The sequence below is a fragment of the Rhyacophila brunnea genome, unplaced genomic scaffold (genome assembly GCF_057557595.1).
Source record: "Rhyacophila brunnea isolate RB1 unplaced genomic scaffold, BYU_Rbru_1.0 scaffold_9, whole genome shotgun sequence".
NCBI classification, from domain to species: domain Eukaryota; kingdom Metazoa; phylum Arthropoda; class Insecta; order Trichoptera; family Rhyacophilidae; genus Rhyacophila; species Rhyacophila brunnea.
In genome coordinates this window covers 25629592-25654256 of record NW_028233361.1, presented here as the reverse complement: position 1 = coordinate 25654256, position 24665 = coordinate 25629592, and the positions used below count along the sequence as shown (strand labels likewise).

General features: G+C 30.5%; 2 protein-coding genes across 5 annotated transcripts in view; one reads left to right on the top strand and one right to left on the bottom strand.

The window, feature by feature from the left end:
• Papst2 (adenosine 3'-phospho 5'-phosphosulfate transporter 2) overlaps positions 1 to 13880 on the top strand; it is a 21290-nt gene extending 7410 nt beyond the window's left edge. Inside the window, exons 4-6 of one of the 4 annotated variants that reach the window (XR_015072145.1) lie at positions 917 to 1098; positions 1194 to 1870; positions 2391 to 3119. Coding sequence is in view for 2 of the 4 variants with exons in the window: in XM_085959972.1 (XP_085816098.1) it covers positions 917 to 1098; positions 1194 to 1344; positions 2570 to 2680 (444 nt within the window). In the remaining 2 variants the exon portion in view is untranslated. Of the gene's footprint in view, positions 1 to 916; positions 1099 to 1193; positions 1871 to 2390; positions 3541 to 13530 lie in introns of those variants that run through there. The other 3 variants (XR_015072146.1, XM_085959973.1, XM_085959972.1) reach the window with 3 other exon arrangements.
• On the bottom strand, positions 9326 to 24665 carry Pect (phosphoethanolamine cytidylyltransferase). Its single transcript, XM_085959974.1, has 7 exons — positions 24467 to 24665; positions 18568 to 18818; positions 18189 to 18255; positions 16958 to 17035; positions 14799 to 14958; positions 13535 to 13723; positions 9326 to 9752 (listed from the first exon to the last, which is right to left on the bottom strand). The coding sequence occupies exons 1-7, from the start codon at positions 24517 to 24519 to the stop codon at positions 9453 to 9455; spliced, it is 1098 nt and encodes a 365-aa protein (XP_085816100.1). The 5' UTR covers positions 24520 to 24665; the 3' UTR covers positions 9326 to 9452.

Genomic DNA, 24665 nt, shown 5'->3' with positions numbered 1-24665 from the left:
ATATTCATTTTAATTTTTTTACGAAACGGCAGTATTTAAAACTCGGACCTCGATAGGCTAGTAGACCTATCGATATAGCACACACGTACATTCTAAACAAATATTATTGAAAAATCGCCCAGAGCGGGTTTGGAAATTAAGCGACTCATAATATAATATGTATGTAGCAGTGGCGAAGGGTGGAGGTAGGCTGTTATGATCCGCCATAAATAGTGCACATTAACCTTTTTCAGTCAAATGTATATGTTTTTATTGAAATAAGACTACAATTTACAGATGGTATTGGTTGAGTTTTAAAAATCAATTAAACCCTGTTTCAACCAAACCATAATAGTGTTGGTATATTTTAGGCGATATCACAAAATTGTGCACATTTTTTCATTCTTACTTACTTGTTTTCGTTAGATTAAGAATACGTATTACACATATTGTTGGTTCATTTTTTTAATTCATCAAGCTATGCCTAAACCAAATTATAATAGATAAAAAATATTATTCTATCTATAAAATATCCAAATTTATGTATGATTTAATTGCATAATTTTAGATATTTTATAGATATACGAGTATTTTTTTACTATTATCTATTATGGCTTGGTTTTCGCAGGGTTTAATTGAATTTTAAGAACTAACCAACACCATCTGAAAATGTAGTCTTATTTCAATGAAAACAAGTATGTATGACTGACAAAGTTTAGTATGCAATATTTATGGCGAATCTTAACAGCCTACCTCTACCCTTCGCCACTGGTATGTAGCAACAACTCATGATATAATAATCTTCAAACTTGATCAACTCAAAACTAATAAATTGCACTTACAAGTTAGAACTGGTGTGATCATGTGTCCTTACAAGCTACACGTTATTAATTAGTATTGTTGACTATTCAAAGGTAAAATAAGTATTTGTTTTCAGCATCCATTGCCAACATATGGTTATGGTTTGGTGTTCAGCCTAACAGGGTATATGGGCATCCAAGCTGTTTTGACACTGGTTCGGACTTGCGGCGCGCCCACTGCTGCCACTGTTACCACGGCAAGAAAGGCTGTCACAATGGTGTTTTCGTTTATATTGTTCAGCAAACCTTTTGTGTTCCAGTAAGTGTAGCCTATATTATTACGTTGAACGTTATTTTCTTTTACTCTTCACTGTAATGTTTTTACAATTTGTACCTATTTCTTTTTACTTGCAGATACCTATGGTCCGGTCTGATAGTTCTGCTTGGAATTTATTTGAATGTTTACAGTAAGAGGAATCCAAATATTTCATTGATTGCTTACATCAATCCAAAAACGTACATGAGGCTATTGAAAAACTCCAAGCATAAACATTTTTCTGCAGTGGTATAGTTATTATATCAATCTACATTTAAAAAATTATGTCATTTAACCAGCAAGCATTTAATTACATTGTAATTTTAGCTTGACTAACTTTTGAGAAGAGACTACATACTGTAATGTTACATAGATTTTAAGTAGGTACATAAAGCTATAAGTTTCAAAGTCAGTAACCTCCATTTTTATTTGTTGTGATATTTTCTTGATCTGTTTCTACTACTACTATTTTTCCATCATACGCATATTTATAAAACATCAAAAGCAGCTCCATTTGTTAGTTAAATAGAATTAAACCGGAAGTTGACTTCAAGGTTGTTTATATTCATCAGCCACCATTTTTTATATTCTATGATTAACATCAATTGTGAATTTTTATTAATTTGAATGACGTTTAGGACATTCTATTTCACTATTCGCTGTTTTCTAATTATTTACTAATATGTTTGCAAAAAGAAAATATTCTATTTGCAATTGTAGATAATATCGTCACTGTTCTGGCAGAAGACACTAATTCGAAAAAATTACATATTGAGTTAGTTATACCAAAATGTTCCTTATTTCAAACTTTACCGTCTGGAAACCCTCTTAATAAATAAACAGTCTTCATTTTAAAGTCATCCTTTTTACGATTACTTAATAAACTCACATGATAGACCATTTCAAACATTTTAACAACTTCAAAGTCAAATTACTCAAAACTAGTATTCTCCAGTTAGTGTGTTCTGCTAGAACAGAGATGATATGCTCGATGGTTTTTTGCGATTGTCTCAAAATTGTGAAATATGGAGGTTACCGACTTTGGAACTAACAGCCTCGAATTTTATAGTCAATTCAGTAGATATGAGAAATTGCTCATATTATGTTAAACAATATCTAAAAACCAATACTTAGGTATTAAAAATACCTATCTTATTACAATTACTACCCTTACAATTATTATGTTATAACAATAATATTGACGGGTATGTAAAATATTACATAATGTATTCGTCTCTGTTCTGGCAGAACACACTAACTGGAGAATACTAGTTTTGAGTAATTTGACTTTGAAGTTGTTAAAATGTTTGAAATAATGGTCTATCATGCGAGTTTATTAAGTAATCGTAAAAAGGATGACTTTAAAATAAAGACTGTTTATTTATTAAGAAGGTTTCCAGAATGTAAAGTTTGAAATAAGGAACATTTTGGTACTAACTCAATGTCATTTCTTCGAATTAGTGTTTTCTGCCAGAACAGTGACGATTTCTTCTTTCTTTTGACCATGTCCGATCCTAATAGGATCATATGGGCCCAATTTATATCACACATTTTTTATTTACATATTGATATCAATTTAACATGATATTGATTTTTATCACTAACGTTTGCGGAACGATTTTTGCAATTATTATTTTTATCCACCAATAACTAAAATAAATATTGTGGAAATGTATAATTTATTATTTTAGATAATGAAAAGTAAACACGGTCAATTAATAGTATAATTATTGACGATCTTTTTTTTTAAACACAATTTTATTGGTATATGTTATAAGGAACCAATTCCACCAATTAGAATAATTTTATAAGCTAAGTAGTGTTGTAAAAGGTATGTTGATATCTGATACTTGTAATTTGGTACTTACATGTAATGAAAAATTTTAATTGGTTGTAATTTTAAAATTATATGATGCAATGTGTTTTATGTTATGGATATGTAATGTTTATGTAATAAAAATGTGTATACTATAATACTTAATTTAATTTGTAAACACAAAATAAAAGAAATAATGCCGATATTCAAATTAATTTTCTAAGTAGAAGACACTGACTTGAAGATGAACCGAGATTAAACTACAACACATATTTCAAGTGATTTTGCAAATAAAAATCAAAGAGTAACAAAAAACATTATTTCAAATTAACATCTTGGGAGTCCCCCAATATGTGTGTTGTATGCCAGGGCTGCTTCAAGCCTAAAACCGGTACTGTATATAGACCTACGGTTCAACATTGTTGAGTTGCTGTTTTGCATTTCTGCGAAATGGCTGTTTAGCGACTGTTCATAATAACGAGGGTATACTGACAGAACGCATTATTTCAGTTTTTACTGTTTTTCTGTTTTAAATGCCAAAATGTATACAATTTTACGCTCTATGTCCTGGTAAAACGCACAAAGGCATAGGATATAATGGTGAGAAAATAGAAACATTATTAAATCATATTGTTATTTTTTTATTCTGATAGAAAGCATGATAATGACCTAATGCATTCTGCGTATACAAAATACAGGACTTGTAACATGTCGTATATTGTGTTTGCCATAAAGGCTAGTCTTTATAATGTAGAAAAATGTGTTTAAATCATAAAAAAATCTACGTGGGAGAACGCTTTGAAAAAAAAATTAAAGTCCTTTTTGCGATTATCTCAGAACTTGTTTTAATGAGTTAATGCTTTCTGTCAGTATACCCTCAATAAGCTCTATTGCATACTATGAAGAAGGTATGTACCTAACTATAAATAATAATTTCAACAATCAATTTCATGAAAAATGCACTGAAGTTTATTGCACTAAATATAATTATACAGTTTCATTTATAATAAAATATATGTGAATAAAATATAATTTAAAATTAAATTGACTAGTCAAATTATTAATAATAATATAATAAAAAAGCGTATTCCATTATTGAAGATAATAAATCTAGAGTTAATATCTTAATATTTGTGACATCTTGTAATTGTCATGTATGAAATGTAATGAGTTCTGGATTTAATAAAGTTAAACATTAAATATTGACTATCTGCAACCATAGATATTTTTTTTAGAGTATGGGTGAATATTTTTCATTCATGTATGGTATATTTACACATTTATATGCCAATGAAATGGTATGCCTGTAAGCATATTTAGATTCTTATTTGTAGTTTAATAATAAAAACACAAAAAGCAATAATTTAAGCAAAATTTTTTTTCCCTGAAATCATACAAGATATTATTCTAATCTACATTTCTTATATTCAGGATTGGCTAGGTGTGTAATATGCAATCATCAGGCTAGCCAGAATTTTGTAGACGTAGGGTATTTATTATAACATAGTCTTGAAAGTTACTACATATTCATGTTATGTAGCTATGATGACCGAGTTGGTAGAATGCCGGCAATGAAGCAGTGAGTCAAGTTAGATACCCGCTTGTCATTTTAAATGACATTTGTCATTTTTTCAATATGTACGATCTAGTGTAAGAACCCAATGGATGTGAAGTCCCATATGCTTTTACATATAATACTTTAAAATTGGCACGCTGACAATAAGAGTTCATCGGAAAGTTTCAAACAAAACATAATTCGAGATGCGGTGGTTCGGAGGACTAATAGCTCACAATAAGCCACTAATAATCATACCCCGTTTACATGTGCATGGATTTACTGCTGAAAATACGTATTATCGTGGCCATGACAAGAAAATTCATGTGTAAACAGGTAAGTAAGATTGCATTCTTAAATCAAAAAATTTTTGAAGCTCCTAATTTTCACACGACAGGATTTGTTCGATATCTGTGCCTCCGCAGTCGAATCATAGTGACAAATCTGCCGGTAAAAAATGCTTATTTTGAGGTTTACCAATTTTCACTACCTGCAAATAGTACTATAAAATGACAACATCGCGTCTCGCTCACTTTTGAAGAATGAGATTGGTGAGACAGTCAGCACTTTTACATGTAAACAGTATCGCAATAGTTTAAAATGCACACTATTGTTTCAAGTAAATCCATGCACGTTTACAGGCGCTATCACATTAAAACACTAGCACCACTGCTACCCTTCTATTAAAAGTTTTCAGTCTAGTATTGCTACCATGTTATTTGCTGACCAAAATTGGTTGTTGGCCCATCACACATAAGATATTAGCACATATCTAATTATGTAGTGAGCATAAACAAACTTCCATTCTGGAATTCAGGATATTTTTAATTAAAGAACACCCATTGATGTCCAGGTATCTATTGAAAAAAAAAAGATTACAGAAATATTGTCCAGACATACACCAATTTCAAACATGACACTCATCGAGAGCAATTATATATTATAAATACGGTAAAGCCCCATCTAATTCAAATATTTACTCATAGTTTATAATAAAAATATAAATGTAATTCGAAATTCGCTCTCAAATTATTTTCATATTACATCTAACATACATTATTGATTTTGATCCAGTGAACCATGTTTTGATAAATCAAACCATATAATAATAGTGTCAAATTTCTTTAATAAATATTAGCTGTATTTCATAATTCGATTTTTCAATTTAAAATTAATTAGCGAGGTTTTCTAGGTAAAATTCTCAAAGTATATTGAAACAAACGTAATATATTAGTATTACATACTTTTGATCTTATCAAACTGACCCATAAATGATTATTTTTATTACCTACTTTCTAAAGTTCTGAATACTGCACCATGTCATGTGTTTCCATTGGTCATTAAGGATTACTATTATAAACAAACTTTTTTGAAATGTTTTGTTAATTCCAATAAAATAACAATACATATTTTTTTATTTTGCAGAAAATAATATATTAATTTTGGTTTCTATTTTATTATATTGGGAGTCATACACTATTTTTCGGATATAGGTTCTTTTTCGTATGTATTTAAATGATACTGATAAATTAATTTTACGGAAAATTTCGATTTATGAAGTACATATTTAGAGTAAAGTGTATTTGTATTAATGAGGTTTTGCTGTAATTATTTAATTACATTTATTACTCACTTAATTACATAAAAATCTACCACAAAATATATTAATTTGAATTAGATTACTTGTGCTGAATATACATTGCAATATAAAAGTCATAATCAGGTAGTGCCAAATAAAATGGTGTCAGGACCATAGCCCGTGTGGTGGGGGGGGGGGGGGGCTGACAGGTCTCTAGCCTGTGGGGCTCGGCATGGCGTTAGTTAAGTGGCATCAGTTAAGTGAGATAAACACACATTACAAATTATCTCCAATAGTAAAAAATACTATGTTCTTTCAAAAATATTAACTTCTTTAAATTAGTGGTTGTGCTATGCAATTTTTGATTATTGTGTGTCGATATTCGACAACACCATAATTCAAGTGAATGTATTAAAAAATCATTACAAACACACTGAATATCCTTAATTTTACCTCAAACACCATTTGAAAAACACTACTGTAGAGCGTCACACTACCTTTAACTATAGCGATAGGTAGGGTGGCCTGCCAAAGATTCTAGCCTGGGGGCCATGATCAGGACACCAGATTATTTTGAAAACTAAAAGTAGAACATAATTCTGTATGCGGAAGGAAAGGGGAGATACATATTGATTTACATACCACTTTGTATGGGACCTTCTATGTTTTAGTAATTTAAAGATGTCGATTCGATTTGCCCTTTTCCTCACACTGGTTCATTTAGCATACTAAACTATTTTTTTTAAATTTTAAAGACTTATGTCCCTTTCCCTTTCACACACTGAATTGGCCGTATTCATAATATTCGAAAAGTTTTACAATAGATATTGTATGAGAAATGTTAGAAAAAATTCTGTAATGGACTCAGATATAAAGTCAGGTTGTCAATCCGGCACACTTCGACCCACTACACCACAGGTTATAATAGTGTTTTGATGGTTTCTATTATCCATCTATTTATAAAAAATACGAAATACCTACTTTGTTTTTCAGCTGTCATAAATTATTGTAAATAAATTGTAAATGTACATGTGGAATAAAATAAAATTTGTAGCCTTATTATAGTTTTTCTTATATAATAGTGATTTTCATACAAATGGTGCAATATAATAATACAAATGGCACATTCACAATAGAAATTATTTTGCTGTCGTACTTTAGGTAAAATAATTTTTGGAAACTAACATGCAACATACCTATTATTACTAAAACAGCTATTGAATTTTGTATTATTTAATAGTTACTTATTCACTGTTAGATTAAATTTGCTGCCATAGTGAATATTAAAAACTTTGTACAATAGTATATTATCAGACTCTTAAACACTGAGCACTGAGCAAACTTTCTGAATAATTTGCTTAAAACCACGAACGACAAACATTGTTATATAATACGAAAAATAAATAAGTAGGTACATTATACTGGCCTAGAACATGTGCAAAATAACATCACATTTAGTTAATGACAGTTATAATTTGTAAATTCCAATATTTTTCTTCAAAATGGAATTATAATTAATAAATGCTTCAATTCACAATCATTTTTTAGGTGGGTCACACATAGAAACTCGTCACAACTGCAACATGTCAACTTTGTCGATGTGATTTTCGAAACCATATTAAGTTTAATTGACCGCAAGACCGGCCTGTCGGATTGCACAAAGAAAGAAAATGACATTTTTTTATGGTAAATAATAAATGACATTTCAGTTTAAGAATTATCCTTCAAACAATTGAAACACTGCTTCGGTATATTTCTAATAGATGAGTGTAATCAATACTTCAATACAAAATCACTGTTTCTTTATCTGATATAGAATGGTGTTGACAATTAAATTTTTTGTTGTTTCAACTTTTGTCTTCAATTAAATCGCATCTGTTAGTGTCAAGTCGAATGTCTATGTGTAAGAGGCCTTATTGATTTTAAGAGTGAGCTGCATATAAATTAATGTAAAATTACTAATTATTAATTATAAAATGTTTCTTATATACAAAAACTTCTTCAATAACATGTAAAATATACAAATAACAATAATGCTTCATTTCATTTTAATTATCAAATATCATAAGTTGTCAGTAATAATTATCACTATGAACGAAGCTTAATTTTTCATATTTATCTACCTATAATAATATTATAAACACATACAACAAAAAGTATAAATATTTCAGAAGCAGCGAAATACAGTCAGTGATTCCCAATCAGGTTCTGCCAGACTTTTGAAAGCTTACGAAAAGAAATTAAGCATCCGAAGATGTGTACAGTGTTAAAATAAAATTTTAATATTATATTTTTAAAAGCACAGTAGAATCTCACTAATGCGACACAATCCGAGCCAATAATATACCTTCTGAGAGTAAAATGCGTGGAGATAAGATTTTGATGACTGCACCGCCACCAAACTGTGTAAATGTCTATCTGATTTTTAAAGATTTCATTTGCATGTATCCAATTAAAATAACCACTTAGAAATAATAAAATTCAGTAGGTAATGAATTTTGATAAAATTTGAGACTAAAAATAGTTAAAAACATCATTTTGCCCACTGCTTTTGTAATTTATCTACCTACATATTTTATGTGTCAGCCAGTTTCCTGCAGGTCTATTCTTAACGATTATCACTATAGCACGTTTCCATTATTTTCATTCTTCCAAATTAGCACGGAAGGCATTCTTTACACCAAACAGTTAGCGGCGGCTATCTCTAATTCGTATTACGGTAAAAATTTAGGTTTGTAGACATGTCAGTCAAATTCATATGTGTTCGTGATGCCGAACCCAATCGGATAAAGACGAACCAGCGCCATCTATTCGGTAATGAGCACAACACAAGAATTTTGTATTCACACGTTAGACATATCAACATAACCTACAATTTTATTAGTCATGTCATTGGGATTGCAGCAAAACAATCGGATCTTGCGTCCCAATCCTCAATATGTAAAATTGACATACACTGTCTCGTTCTCAAAGTTAGCACGGCGAAGATAAGAGCTGTTAAAAGATATCACCTTTTGACAGTTCAGACGGCAAATTTTTTACATAATTAACCTCCAAAATACGCCAAGTGATAAATGTGATATATTTATTACAATTAGCTCTTTTTGATGTTAAGGGATATGTTAGAATAGGCCTGCTGAGATTTAAAATAGTTTAAAAATAGTTTGAGAATCACTGATACACCAACAATATAATAGCAATATACCAACAAATGATAGAAAAAGTACTTACCTACAAGAGATAAGTATATTCGATACAATATAAAACAAACATTACAAAAATAATTATTATTACTACTGAACAGATTTGTCCCGACTACAACAAGATTGTTATTATTCAAACACCGAGTTAAACTATTGTGGCGTTGCAATTTGTGACAAAACAATTTATTAAATATTAGCATGTATTCAATTGCCATTACTCAACATCTTCATTTGTTCAATTTCTTTCTTTTCTTTTTTCTGGTTTCTTATTTCAAATTCCAACCGGTGACTTATGATTCTCTGTACAATGTGTTCGGTGGTCATGGTGCTGTGGGAGTCGATGACTTTAAAGCAACCCCTCTTCTTGGGGGCCTCGTACGGGTCGGAGCCGTCTCTATCGTCCGCGATGGGAGTGGTTCCGTGGCAGACAACACCCACTCGGAAGTGGGCCATCAGATCTTCTGTTACGCTATAAGGCGCTCCAATCACAACCTCGTGAACATACTGGAAAGAGATAAAGAAGAATTGAAAAGTATTCATTTCGCATTCATCATTTATTTACATTGCAATAATATATAGGTATAAACTAGATGCGACGGGTGGAGGTAGGCTGTTAAGATTTGACATAAATAGTGCACACTAATCTTTGTCAATCATACATATTTGTTTGCATCAAACTAAGAATACAATTCGCAGATGACGCTGGTTAGTATCTAAAATTCAATTAAAACCTCCCTAACCAAACCATAATAGTTTAGGTATGCTACGGGCGATCTGATAAAAATAGTGCACACTTTTTTAACCATACTTATTAGTTTTCATTGAATTAAGAATACATTTATTACAAAATGATGTTGTTAGTTTTTTTTTAAATTCATTAAACCCTGCTTAACCAAATTATACCTAATAGATATAAAATATTCTTCTATCTATAAAATATCTAAAATTATATATGATTTAATGGTATAATTTTAGACATTTTATATAGGTACAGATGAATATTTTTTGATTATTATCTATTATGGCTAATGTTTATGCAGGATTTAATTGAATTTAAAAAACTAACGAATACTATCTACGCATTGTAGTCTTAGTTCAATGAAAACAAATATGTTTGAATGACAAAGTTTAGTGTGCAGTATTTATGTCTGATCTTAAAAGCCTACCTCCATCCTTCGCTACTGGTATAAACATGCCTACCCAATGAGTGTAACACGATCAGAGAAGAATCAATATTTAAATAAAATACTATTATCAATGTAAACTATGATACATTCTTTAACCATCTAATGTTATATACATATTATTATGCATGTTGTAAGTGAAAATATATTATGTCGAAAGATTTGAAAACATTTATACATCTACAGGATACACGATTCTATATAATAAATAGCTAAACAAAAAATGAGTACTTTTTCAGAAAAGGTTAACGGCCCACATGCTCAGCGTAGGTCAAAATGGAGCTTTTATGGTATTTTCCGAGCATAACCCTGGACATTCCTTAAACGTCGTAGATAATCTATTAAGCCTTATTATCCTTTATATTTATTTAAAACATTTGATGACTGCATAAAGTATTTTTATTACATAAACTAATATTCTTTTAAACCTCTCGCTCTAATGTTTTAGAATATAGTCATATTTCAGTACATCCATGTGCAGTGGTGTTAAGATTTTTTAGATTTATTATTTTTTAAACCCATTTACAAAACCATTAATAAAATTAATGTTAACCTTATATAGTGACATATTTACGATAAAAAATTATATTTTATAATCTTTTTGATCCCAAATTTAACAAGAATTAGGCATTTTATTATTCAAAAATGTTTTTAATATTCAAATGTTTAAATTAAATATAAAGGATAATAAGAGCCTGATGCAGAAACATTTCTCTTAACTAAGATTTCTTCAGGACAAAACACTATGCACAAACATCGTCCTTAGCTAAGATCATGCTGTCTATGGTTCACCTCGTCTTAAAGCTTCGGTTGTTTTTTCTATTGAAAATAATACCATATTGAAAAATTCTCTTTCCTATAGTTTAGGTAAATTATTTTATAATTGTTAAATGATGACAAAAATATGACAACTGCACTTTATAAATGCAATAACTATAAATACATATTAATATTTAATTATAATACTCTTATGTTTCCGTTGTAAGTCATTATACGTGATTCTACAGGCACCGCAAGATATATTTTTAACATGGTAACACTCTTGTTTTTTGCGCGGTATCAGGCGAACATAAGTAGAGAGGGGGAGAATAAGCCTGTCTATCCATTGAAAAAGTATCGATACATGGAATGGGTATCGTATCGAAAGAAAGTGTCGTCCTTTAAGGAAAGGATGGCCCACACAACCTGAACTGGGCCCCCACTCCCCAGGCCAGGATTTTTAAGTTTACTTAGGGTTAAAAGCAATGTGACTCTGCTCAATATTAACGTTTTCAAAATGAATGCTGTATTTTGAAAACGTTACAAGTCACTATTGTGTTTTAGTCAAAATAGTGAAAACAATCCTATAGGTATAAAAATAAATAGGTAGGTAGATGTAAAATATATTATTTTATAGCAAATGTTAACCGTTGTCTTTAAAAAAAACTACTAACATTTGTGTATTTAGGTAATATGAAGATTTTTGCAACTTATGTCACTGTTTTTTAAAATGTGTCAAGCAACGTTTTCGAAATACAGCATTCAAATTGTGTTCGAGGTAAAATGAAGGATATTCACTGTATTTTTAGTGATTTTGTGTATTTTTTAATATATCTCTATATTAAAAGGTTCGCAGTCCCCATTCACTGCGGACCATTTAATTAATATTTAATTATCACATTTAAATAACATGCTAATTATATCTAATGTCCACCTGATGGGCATTGCACCAGTTGCGTTGGACGCAGTGAATAGGTCATTTTTATACGACCCGGGTCGGTGTGTCAATTGTATTTACCATTGGTGAGTGTGCATAGTACCCGAAGATGCCGTAAGACGATACCAGTGTCGCAAAAAACGATTCAAATGGAATAGTACAAAACTTAAAACCATTAGAATTTATATCTATTTGAATTGCGGAGTTGTCAAGTATCGCGACATACCATAATAAAAAAATGCATCGTACTACTATTGTTAAAATGTTAAAATCGTTGAAATAAATAGTGCGCAGGCGACTTTTTTAGTATTAGAGCAAATTTGTGATGTGTGTTTATCTCACTTATCTGATTGACCCCCAGGCTAGAGCCCTTGCGGGGGACATGTTTGTAAATATCGATGTCAAATTATGGTTGTTTGCGAAGGGTTATTTATAATTTTATTATATATCCATCGTTATCGAAAGAAATTATCAATAGCAAAATATTGATGTATCTTTCATAAAGTATTGATACTTCAAAATATCGATATTTTTGTTACGGTCCTGCACTCATGCGTAATACGGAAGGGGGCGTGTTCATAACAAAAGTAGTCTATGGTTAAGGATTCCTTAACTCTATACTCAGGATTGTCTATAGTTAAGTCATCCTTTTCGGCGACTTATCCTGAGGAACGATTTCTTAGATTCTGCATGCGGCTCTAAGGCTTCAAAATTATATAAATAGATTATCTACAACGTTTAAGGAATGTCCAGGGTTATGCTCTGAAAATACCATAAAAGCTCCATTTTGACCTACGCTGAGCATGTGGGCCCTTAAGTATAGACATCTGACAAAAATCTGTAAGAATCATCCTTATTGCAATGTAAGTACAGATCAGTTATAGGTATCAGGTACATACAATATATACCTATTTATAACAATTATCTTAAAATTCTCAATAAAATTTAATTATCTTAATAATCTTATGGAATGTTCTGGTAGACTAAAATTTTATTTTATTTGTCATACTTCAACTATATTATAATAATACATCAATGTTTGAAAATAAAAATTATGCAATAATTGTAAGACTTGGCGCTCTAGGCAAACAATATCTCGGCAACGCCCACCCTGTATCTTATGGAAATACTCTATACTTCTGATTACAGTGGTGTACCGAGGGAATACCCCAGACAAATTTGACTGACAGAAAAAAACTTTAGTAAAAAAGCACTAAGCGCTGCAATTGTTTAATAATTTAAATGTCTGTGGAGTCAAACAGGCACCCTGTGCATTTGCCCTATCTTACAACTCACAAGATGAGTAGTGATATAGAACAGTAAAAATCCATATTAATAGATTCTATACCTGTAGATTGTGAATATAGTTTCAACTGATTAACATTATATATATGTATTATAGATACCTTGCATGCCAAGACACTCAATACTCTCTCGTGTAAATTCATAATGGGATAGTTGCTGCCCTTGTAGCGATTAACTTCTGGATCCGTGTGAAGCCCCACTATCAGGAAGTCACCTTCTGCTCCAGCCCTCTCCAAGAACTCCAGGTGGCCAACGTGAAACAAGTCAAAGGCGCCCGCGACATATACAACCTAACAAATATTTATCAGTTATTTATTTTTTTCATCTTGTGATGTTTTAAATAAAATATGCAACGGTGGTATATAAAAAAATTGTTAATTGCCTTTTTTAAATTCACACGATTTAGTCAATAATGTTCATATTGATTAAAAGCGGAATAAATACTACAAAAAAAATGCGTTTTATTTAATAAAAACAACAATACAATGCAGTTCCACTATGAATTGACAGTTAACAAAATAAAAGAAATCAATAATGTTCATACAATTATGGCACAAGATTGTCACTAAATTATCGTTTTATTTAATAAAAACAACAATACAATGCAGTTCCACTATGAATTGACAGTTAACAAAATAAAAGAAATCAATAATGTTCATACAATTATGGCACAAGATTGTCACTAAATTATATAGATTAAATTAAATACAATACAATGTATAATGTGATTTAATATTATCAACAATGACGGCTGCTGTAATACTGTACAAGTGCACTGCACTCCTTATAATTTTATAAAAATAATCGTTACTCAATTTTGATTTTCAGTATTAATCAGTATCAGCACTCACTTATTGCAATATATAAATATTTTTGTTTCATTGGCTCCACAATCCAATGTCGATTTTGGTCGCCTAACAAAGAGGTGTCGAGAAATATGGGATGAACTTAAACACATGTTAAAGAATGCTATTTTCAATAGTTATGTCTGTCTCATAATGCGCATTAAAGTCCGTCACGAAATGAAACATGCATTCAATAGATATTGGTAATATTTGAAAGAACTCCGTGGACTTTGTATTTCTTGCATTTTATGGCCTGGCTGTCATTGAGTAATAATCAAAATTGGTTTTAAAATCTTGGTTATGCATATCTATCTTATTAACACAATGCTTACGGGCCCTTTTAATTAATTTTGTAATTAACGTGTTAATTTGCATTTGAAAAGTAATTAGCAAAAACACAATTTTGTGCGGCCCATAAGCATTGGGTTAATCCATTCAGTGGCATTTAAGAGAGAAAGACCTATTGCTGAAATAACTACAATCTTTTCGTCGAAGAGATTAAGAATTGTGTTAAAAATACCTTATCCGTTGCCTTTGGTGCAAGACCGCTGCTGAATTGGATAATCTTTTGTGTGGTGGGCAGGAATTGCGAGCAGCCTGTGTAAGGACTCCTAGCATCCGAGTCTTGGCCCATATTTGATGATGAATCTAATCCCACCGTGTATTCTAGATCACCCCGCCTGGTGGAAATAATATATTGAAATCGCTACACATATATACAGTTATATGAATTAGTGTCAACAATAATGTCGGGATTGCTTTTTCAATTTGACTGGTGAATAATAAGCTTTTAATGCCATAGATCAGCGTTTCCCAATAGGAGGTCCACCAGCCGATGGCAGTTCGCAGAAAAAAAAAAAATTAACGCAACTGGTGCGTTGCCCATCAGGTGGCCATTAGATATAATTAGCATATTATTTAAATGTGCTAATTAAATATTATTTAAAAGATCCGCAGTGAATGGGTTAAGACTGTTATGAGGAATGATTATTAGCTATTCGCTGAATACATTGGGTCGTTGACCTGTCTGTAATACATATTGAAAAAATAACTAATGAATTTTGCGAGATGTGGAATTTAAACCACTCCTCCACCGTTGGTGGGTGCACGTAAATTTTAGAATTTTCTTCACATGGGGTGGCAGCTGTGTAGAGTCTAAGAAACACTGCCATAGTTATTTTAATTATTATTTAATAAGGCACTCATATTCATTAAAATGATGTTTGAAAAATTTTCAGCAAACGGAGATCTTCTGAAATTTAATTAAATAATATGGACTAGTTAATTGCTTAAATGTGTATGGAGAAACAGGGATTTGTAGTGATTTTAGGAACTGTAACTGACATGGTACCATTTTCAATTAAACACTTGAACACGTGTATTAATTAAGGCGCTAAGTACCAAAAAAATAAAAACTGACATTTTTATAGAAAAATGTTCTACATACCAACGCCAATAACTTCAACTATATTTTAAGTGCCTCAAGCAAGTCAAAAAAATACAGCAAAATAATTAAACCTGTCGACGTTGTAAGTCCGTTGGCGTATTTTATTTATAATGGTGTAAGTAGCACTGCAGTGGTCAACGGCATTCAATATAAAATAGCTGACGATGGTGTGTTGACACTTGCGAGTTCTTAATACCTAAAATTCTAGAAGCTGCCGTGATTGCTTCACACTGTAAAACTACATTTTTCAAAAGGTCTGCTTCATGAAATTTTACTGCAATGACTCGGTGTTTTGTAACTACAGTCAATACTACTTTTTGGTACTTAGAGCCTTATTTAATACACATATTCACTTAATAAAAGATACGTAAAAAAGAATAGTTAAATTTACTTATTTAAAAATAAACATTTTATGCATAGAAAAAATCATTATACATTCCTACTTAAAATCAATGATTAGAAAAACCAAGTAACAGACAAATTTATTATGTAAATTATTTCACGAGATCATGTGGCCTTGGCGTAATAATTTCTCTAAATATAGACAGAATGTCATTGAGTGTTTGAGAACTAGCAGGTGCAATATAGCTGCAATAGCATTCCTAATAATATAATCAATATATTTTCATTTCCCATATTAATAATTTGTAATATTTGATTGTATGACCTTCATATAATATTATATATTCCGCACAACTCAAATTTTACAGGAGGCACAAAAACGTTTTTGTTATCGTTATAATTTTAACCTTGAAGTGCATTATAATTAATAATTTGTTTTTTATATATCTACTTAATCTGATATTAATTAAAAAAAAAAAAAACCAACAAAAATGATGGTTAAGTCGTTTTTCCCACGTCAATTCCTTCTTTTTTAAAATTGATAGTTAAATTTAGATATTGCAAATCGGCATTTGCAGCTTACATCCTTTGGACACAAAGTGTATTTAGTTGAGTACAACGCTATTATACAATAAAACCTATATTGAAAAAACTGAGGGTTACGCCCTTTTTACTTTCTAAAGTCGATATGTATATGTTAAGAAAATCAATAACACCAAAGTTTTTAAAGTCCTAGAATTCGCTAATAATAGAAAATGTCCTGCAATATCATTCCCGTCAGTTTTTAATATGCTCATTATTAAGTTATGTAAATTAAGTGAAACACAAAAAATTGCGGCATTTTCCTCATAATAATTTTACTAAAATTAAAAACCTAAATAAATAGTCACCTAAAGTGTTGTCGTGTCAAAAGAAGCATTCTCCCGACTAAATCAGTTGTAGACACCCCTGCGGTTCTTTGAACTTCACTGTAAAAGAATTTAAATACATTATTACTCTTAATTATTTGCATATAATGCAACCACTTCAACAGTGCTCATTGCAGCTGAAAGGATATTTATGCAACTCACAAATCACTACGCACAGTACACGATGATTTGCAAACATCACCACGTTGAAAAGGCATTGCTGTATAACAAATGTACCTTGAATAGTCTTAATAATCTGATGAAAGCGTGGAGAAAATAGAGGTTTAGGTATTACAGAAGTTTATTACAGTGGAACCCCGATTTTACGTGCCCTGGAAATCACCTTTTCTTGCTGTTTGCATTTAGTTTCTGAAGTGCCGTTTCATTTTAGTACATTTAATTCCCAGTTTAAACATTATTTTTTTTCACAATTTACATCTGAAATATTCAAAATTCAATTAAAATTATGTTTTAAAATTAAAATCCTAATTTATTTGAACATATTTAATTCAATGCATTGAAATGAATTCCAGACGAATGTGTGCATTTATATTTATAGACATATAAAGTTTTTTTTTGTTAATCTTTCAGCAAAGAAAAACATTGTCGGTTCAAGAGAAAAGGAACATTCTCGAAAAGGTGGAAGAACACTTTGACATAATATATTCCAAACCAATTTGAATAATTTTTATGTTTTCCCTTTCTTCACATTTTTTTATCAATCCCTTCAAAAACGTAAAATAAGGGTTTACTGTATTACTGTATTATAATATTGTTAGACATGTTGTATGCTGTTAAAACATGAGGAGAAGCGTGAAGATTACTGAATGACACGAGATTCTGTTCGCCTCTTATGTGCTCGTATTAATGAGCGAAAATAAGGGAAAATGTTAAAAGACTATCATTAGAATCAAAATGATCAATTATTAAATTGTAATAAAATTGAAAAATACTATTATATAAATGATATATTACATAAAAGGTAGTTATGTTATAACGCTGCACTCCCGATTCGTGGACCTATATTTCAAATCCTGATATCTGAGTCAAATTACCATGTTGATTTTCAGTAATTTTGTGTTGGTAGTTGTGTTTAAAAGAATGGTTAATAACCATTCCCTTTGAGTTTTATAGCAGAAATGGCGACTTACTTTTAAAAATGTTTCTAATAAGCAAAGATGAAATATAAGAAAAATAGAAAGTTCTCAATTACCGATATCGGTCAGCTGCTTTGACTAAGTGATAGCAATCAACTCCATCGGCCGTCACTGTTATATCATCTGAAATGATTTTTTATCATATGAAATCATGTAAAACCCTGATTCTGGCTCATAATACTACTAAAATTTTCAAATACCAATGTTGTAATAATTTCCGTAGTTCCATATGTTTTATATTGTTAACTATGCTAAATTTTACTCAATTTTTTATTACATATTCATAAGAAAACTATCTATACTTATGTGATTAACTGGTCACCCAATGAAAAAATTATATATTACACATCAAATTATGCAGTGTGGTAAACATATAAATTTGAAAATTAACTTTTGTATATTAAAAAAAACAAATATATATATATACATAATTACCTCCATGCACACAAATATCACAGTTGTACTTGTCCAGTGTTTCTAATGTTGTAACATAGGGGGCCCCCTCCACAACGTGGTCCACCCATTTGATGCCACGGACCATTTTGTATCGCTCCTCTTGAGTAAAAACCGGAGGACCCTTGTGTTTTGTTATTTCTTCATCAGTGTGTACTCCAACTATTAAAGTGCCCCCGAGAGCTTTCGCTTGGCGTAGGGAATTGGCGTGACCGAAATGTACCATGTCATAGCTAGAAATTGAATAGACAAACATATTATTTAGAATGTTTCCTTATTCTATCTTATTTCTTATCTAAATTATTTAGAATGATATTATTATATAGAAATAAAAATTACAAGAAGATCTTGGGAAGTGGTAGCTGAAGTTAAGCCGATTACGCATGTCACTGCATACTTAGGCGATACGCTTGTGTACAAGTATACCTGGCGACCATGTAACCTCTAAACGGCATAAGTATACATGAACAGTGCCAGTTTACGCACTAGGTACTCATTATCAGTGTGATAAAATATTTGAAGCATGAAGAATTCATTTGCCCAATTTGATTACATAATGAAAACTTTCGATGGTTTAGTGCAAAGATATTGTATGTCCAGTTTAGTATGTTTTGAGAAAATCAAAATTGAAAATCTGAGATGCATGAGGAATGGGTATATTGTGTATTTGAATGATACGGTACCTTCTCAAATATTCTATTTGGACGTATAATATTTTTACAGCATAAAGATATGATGCAGATGAACATTTTGTGTACATTAACTTAATTTTGACAAAAACTGGACCTATGATAACCATCGAATTATTATACTATTGTCCTACATACAATAATTATCCTGCGATTACATTATGATCACGTCACATATAATTTATTGAATTGGAACATTTCATAATTGAATTTATAGAGATAGTGATCATTCAAAATGTTCTGCGGAATGACGAAACCATAGAATAAATTTGTCGCCGTGCCAGCATAAAAGGTTCAAATGGGAAAAAAATATAAGGAGTTCGGTCCTGTCAAAATAAAATTCCGAACCCTGGTTGATTAAATTAATTAAGGGAGTTCCTCCAGGATTCGTTTATGGAATTCTTCTGTTGTTATTAACTTTTTTTTTAATATAAAAAAACGGTGGCAAAAATGGCTGTAGGGCCACAGCTAAGAATAAATAATTTATCCTTACATTTACACATATGAAACAACAATATGATGATGATAATAATTCCTGCATCCGGTAACAGGGTGTGGGTGGGTTATCTTTATGTACTCATACATTTCAATGATAAACATGAGAGGTCAGCCACATGAAGACTACTTGTAATTTAATGTTTAAACGTTAATGTAAAAACACTGATAACTAAATTGTTTATCGTCTACAAGATAAAGTTAAATTCCTACTATTAAAATAATAATTAACAGAAAGTATATTTTAAGAGAAAAGGAAAAAAAATAAGTACGAATTTGTGATAGGTAAGTAAAATTCACAAAGCTGGATCCTAAGAAACATTGATTGAAATAAATCTACTTATATGCTAAATATCGCATTATTTCAGTTTTTGCTGTTTTTCTGTTTTAAATGCCAAAATGTATACAATTTTACGCTCTACGTCCTGGTAAAAGGCACAAAGGCATAGGATATAATGGTGAGAAAATAGAAACATTATTAAATCATATTGTTATTTTTTTATTCTAATAGAAAGCATGATAATGACCAAATGCGTTCTGCGTATACAAAATACAGGACTTGTAACATGTCGTATATTGTGTTTGCTATAAAGGTTAGTCTTTATAATGTAGAAAAAATGTTTTTAAATCATAAAAAAAACTACGTGGGAGAACGCTTTGAAAAAAAATGTAAAGTCCTTTTTGCGATTATCTCAGAACTTGTTTCAATGAGTTAATGCTTTCTGTCAGTATACCCTCAATATAATACTAAACCGTCGAATGTGTGAATTAATTAACAACCGTGTCTTATCCTAGGAGAAATAAACAATCGACTGGTGAAAGTATCGATTGAGTAGATTCAGATATTTAATATTAAAATTATAATTAATATTATAATTAAAAAAAGAGTGAATAAATCAATGTAACGACCACTAATGCATTCAATGATTTAAAAAGACGAAGTGAAGACATTCATAAAATATTGGAGCTTTGGAAATCACAATTACAAAAAAAATAAGTTCGCCAAGTTTCCACTTTTAAATGATTTGTGCGCCAGATACATTGAAGCAAACAAAACTCCTATTTACCGAGTTCTTGGTTAGTTTGCAAATGCACTTTTCACGTTATTTTATTAATAGTAAAAAAAAGTGCTGCTTTGTTTCAAGGCTATTAAATATTTTAAATATGTGGTTATGCGATGCAATTTGATGTGATACCTATATGATGATTGATATACTTAAATGATAATTTTTGATATATGATGATATTTAAAAAGGTGTCTGTATTATTTAATGAAATAAAAGGGGGGAGGCGCCAAGATCGGATTTTTTTAAAAGGGAGGCATAGTGAAAGTTTGGAAACCACTGGTGTAGATAGTGTTTGTTTTTTTTTTTAATCCAATTAAACTCTACGAAAACCAAGCCATAATAGATAATATTAAAAAAATACTTGTCTATCTATAAAATATCTAAAATTATGCAATTAAAACTTTGGATATTTTATAGGAAGAATAATATTTTTTTTATCTATTATGGTTTACTTTAGGCAGGGTTTAATGAATTTAAAGAAATTAACTAAGAATATGTGTAATATGTATTCTTAATCCAACGAAAACAAATAAGTATGAATGGAAAAGTGTGCACTATTATGGTTTGGTTGAGGCAGGGTTTAATTGAATTTTAAAAACTAACCAACACCATCTGTAAATAATTGTAGTCTTAGTTCAATAAAAACAAATACGCGTGACTAACAATGTTTAATGTGCACTATTTATGGTGGATCTTAACAGCCTACCTTCACCTTTCGCTACTGCTGTACAGCATTTTTAGGTAAATACTATGAAAATAATATAATTATTTAGGTAAAATATGTTAATTTCTGTTGAATGGGAAAATTAACTGACTGATATAATTGTATTATGATTAGATTGTCTTCTAAGAAGTTTCAAATGAAGTTGCAGATAGGTACTTCAGATTAAAAAAATGATACGAAAGACGGGTTTATTCTCGGTTCATAAATCATAATGTTAATTTCTAGAATCGAATAGTTAATGTAGACAAGAGTTATAGATAGTGATAAAGATACTCCACCATATCATCAAAAAATCTAGAAAATGTCTAAATCAAAATCAACATAAGTACCTATATCAGACTAATTTACGATTAGAGGCTAGAATTGCCAACATTTTTTTTAGATAAATTCAGAACATTATTTCCGGCCAATACCTACTTAATATATTATGTTTCCATAATCTTTTAGACCGAAAAATAACTGACAATCACATACGTCATATATCTGACAAAACATTTTTTAAATACATACCTACCTACAAAAACATATGTGAAAAAAATTAAAACACTTTCTATTTTACATAATAATATGATAAAATTAATTGATAATTATACAAAAATAATGGTATTTTAGAAACTCGTTTTGTCCACATTTATAGTCACATGCATACATAATTGACAATCAGATAGTTTTTTGCAATTTTATTGTGAACTTGTTAACGTCTTTTTAAGTTACTTCAATATGCGCATTTGCAATCCCACATAATACATTAAACAAATATTTTACTATGACGTAAAAGCCAGCATGGAATTTTTATATGATATAAGTTGTGTAAATTGGGGGTTTGAATTTTTTTTAAATAAATCTATTTTTTTTATTACAAAACGGTTTGGAGCATATTATGTCAACGTGTTCTTTCATCTTTTCGAGAATGTTCTTTTTCTTTTGAACTACCAATGTTTTTCTTTGCTAAGACATTCGAATATGCGTGAACAAACTTAAACAATTACTATTTTACAACGTTTTTCTTAGCTCGTATTCTCATTTGTCTGGTACAAATCTTGCAATCGATTTTTAACTAACTTCCCGAATAGCTAGACATTTGAAACATTTAGAATATATCAGAACACGATGCCAATGCATTTTTATAATACTTTTAGCCATCTTTAAGTAGAATTTAAGTCGTTTTCAGTTAATTCTGTTTTGTATGAAAAGTTATTTCGATACTATTATTGGTTGCTAGGGGGCCCTAGCAACTAAATTATTAATATATACGTATGTTACTATAGAAATCAATACGAAATGACATTTCATTATTCAGTATTTCTATCAAGTACAAATTTTTTTGATCGTTTAAGCTAGTCAAGTCAAGTTTATATGATTCAACAGAAAATTTAAAAATGTTGTATATAAAAAGTTCTTTTTATCTTGTAATTATTTGAAATTAGGTTACGGAAAAATGCTCTGATTCTCAGTAGAAGGTAGGTATGTAAATTCACAATTTTTGGTGTATTTTTTTTTTTTTAGACAGTTGAAATTAAATTATAAATTCGGTAAGTGGGTACCTAAGAAATTTGCGAACAATTTGAAAGTAAAAATAAAATGGGACAACATTGTAAGTCTGATTAAGGATGGCACTTTGCCTAGGACAGGGTTGGCGAACCTTTTAACGTACGCATGCCAAAATATCCCAAATATTATTTTTTGGCTGTCTGATGTGCCGAGTAGTTTTTCATAAGGAATTCATGAAAAATAGTTATAAATTCCATTAAAAACGTTCAAAAATTATAATTGAGCTTTTGAGTATTGTATTACTTAGTTTCGTTCTATACGTACAAATTGACTCCCGGATAAGACATTCTCTCGCTGCAGTGGTCTCAAGCATTGTGCCGCCTGTTGAGGTCAGTGCGATAATATTATATGTGACGCATTAAACCGAAGAACCGGCCTATGCAATTTAAATTAAACGTAGTGCTTATTCTTGAAGAGAATTTATTTTTTGCTATTTTTTATACAATGCTATCTGACATTTATGCATGCATTTTATCGTTTCCGTTTGCGCATCGATTGGTAAATATTATTATAAACCGGAAAAAAAAATGCATAACTACGTCTTCATTATTTTTTAGTATTATCTAATATATATTTCTTTGTTAAACTTTTCGGTAAAAATAAATATTTTTTAAATTATTAGGTAAGTATCTTATCATTTTTTCCCTCTGCAATATAAAACATTTGCGTGCCATGCAAAATTATCTCGCCATCACTGGCATAGGGACATCACTGCTCAAACCTTCAGAGTAGGGTAGTCAAAAAGTAATGATATTTTGACACTTTTTATTCAGTACAATATCGATATCAGGAATCTATACTTTCTTTTCGATATGACGTCCTTAGTTCTGAGCTAACTGGACTAAAGGACCTGCTTGAGAAGATGATCATATTTTCATATGAAAAAAATAAAATTAACAATCAAAATGTTCATGTAGGCAAGCAATAAGTTAAAAAACATTTAAAAAAAAAAATAAGAAAATATCATTTTTATAGTAAGTACAAGGGTGTGGGATATGGTTGTGTGATAATTATTGTCGGTAGTTTCCTCTATAACTACAGGACATTGTGCAAACCGGGATCCTGGATGATTCTAGCAAAATAGGGATGATTGGCAACCCTAGTTAGAGAACGTTATTTAATGATATTTTAAAAACATAAATTGGTTACCTACATGAATGAAGGTATACATTTCATATTATCGAACTAGACTTATGCATCGATGACCAATAGAAATCCACCATATACGAAGGTATAGATTTGTTTCTTATCTAGGATAATCGTTTGCGTTGTATCTTGGTATTGTGAATATTAGGTTATTTGTCACTGTGAAGAAGGGTTATGGTTCTCATAATATATTAAATATTTGTACTTACCACCCGTCGCACCACACTCGGATATTTTGTTTATCGCCGTTCTGTTCTGTCATTTTGGAGAAGGTGTAACGTCGTACACAATAGTAACAGAGCCTTTCACACGTAAATGACAGAAACTCCACAGAATTATATTTTGATTTTCCCACAGTGGTACTAGCCGTATTAGTCGACCATGACGTCTTTTCTCATTGGCTGATGT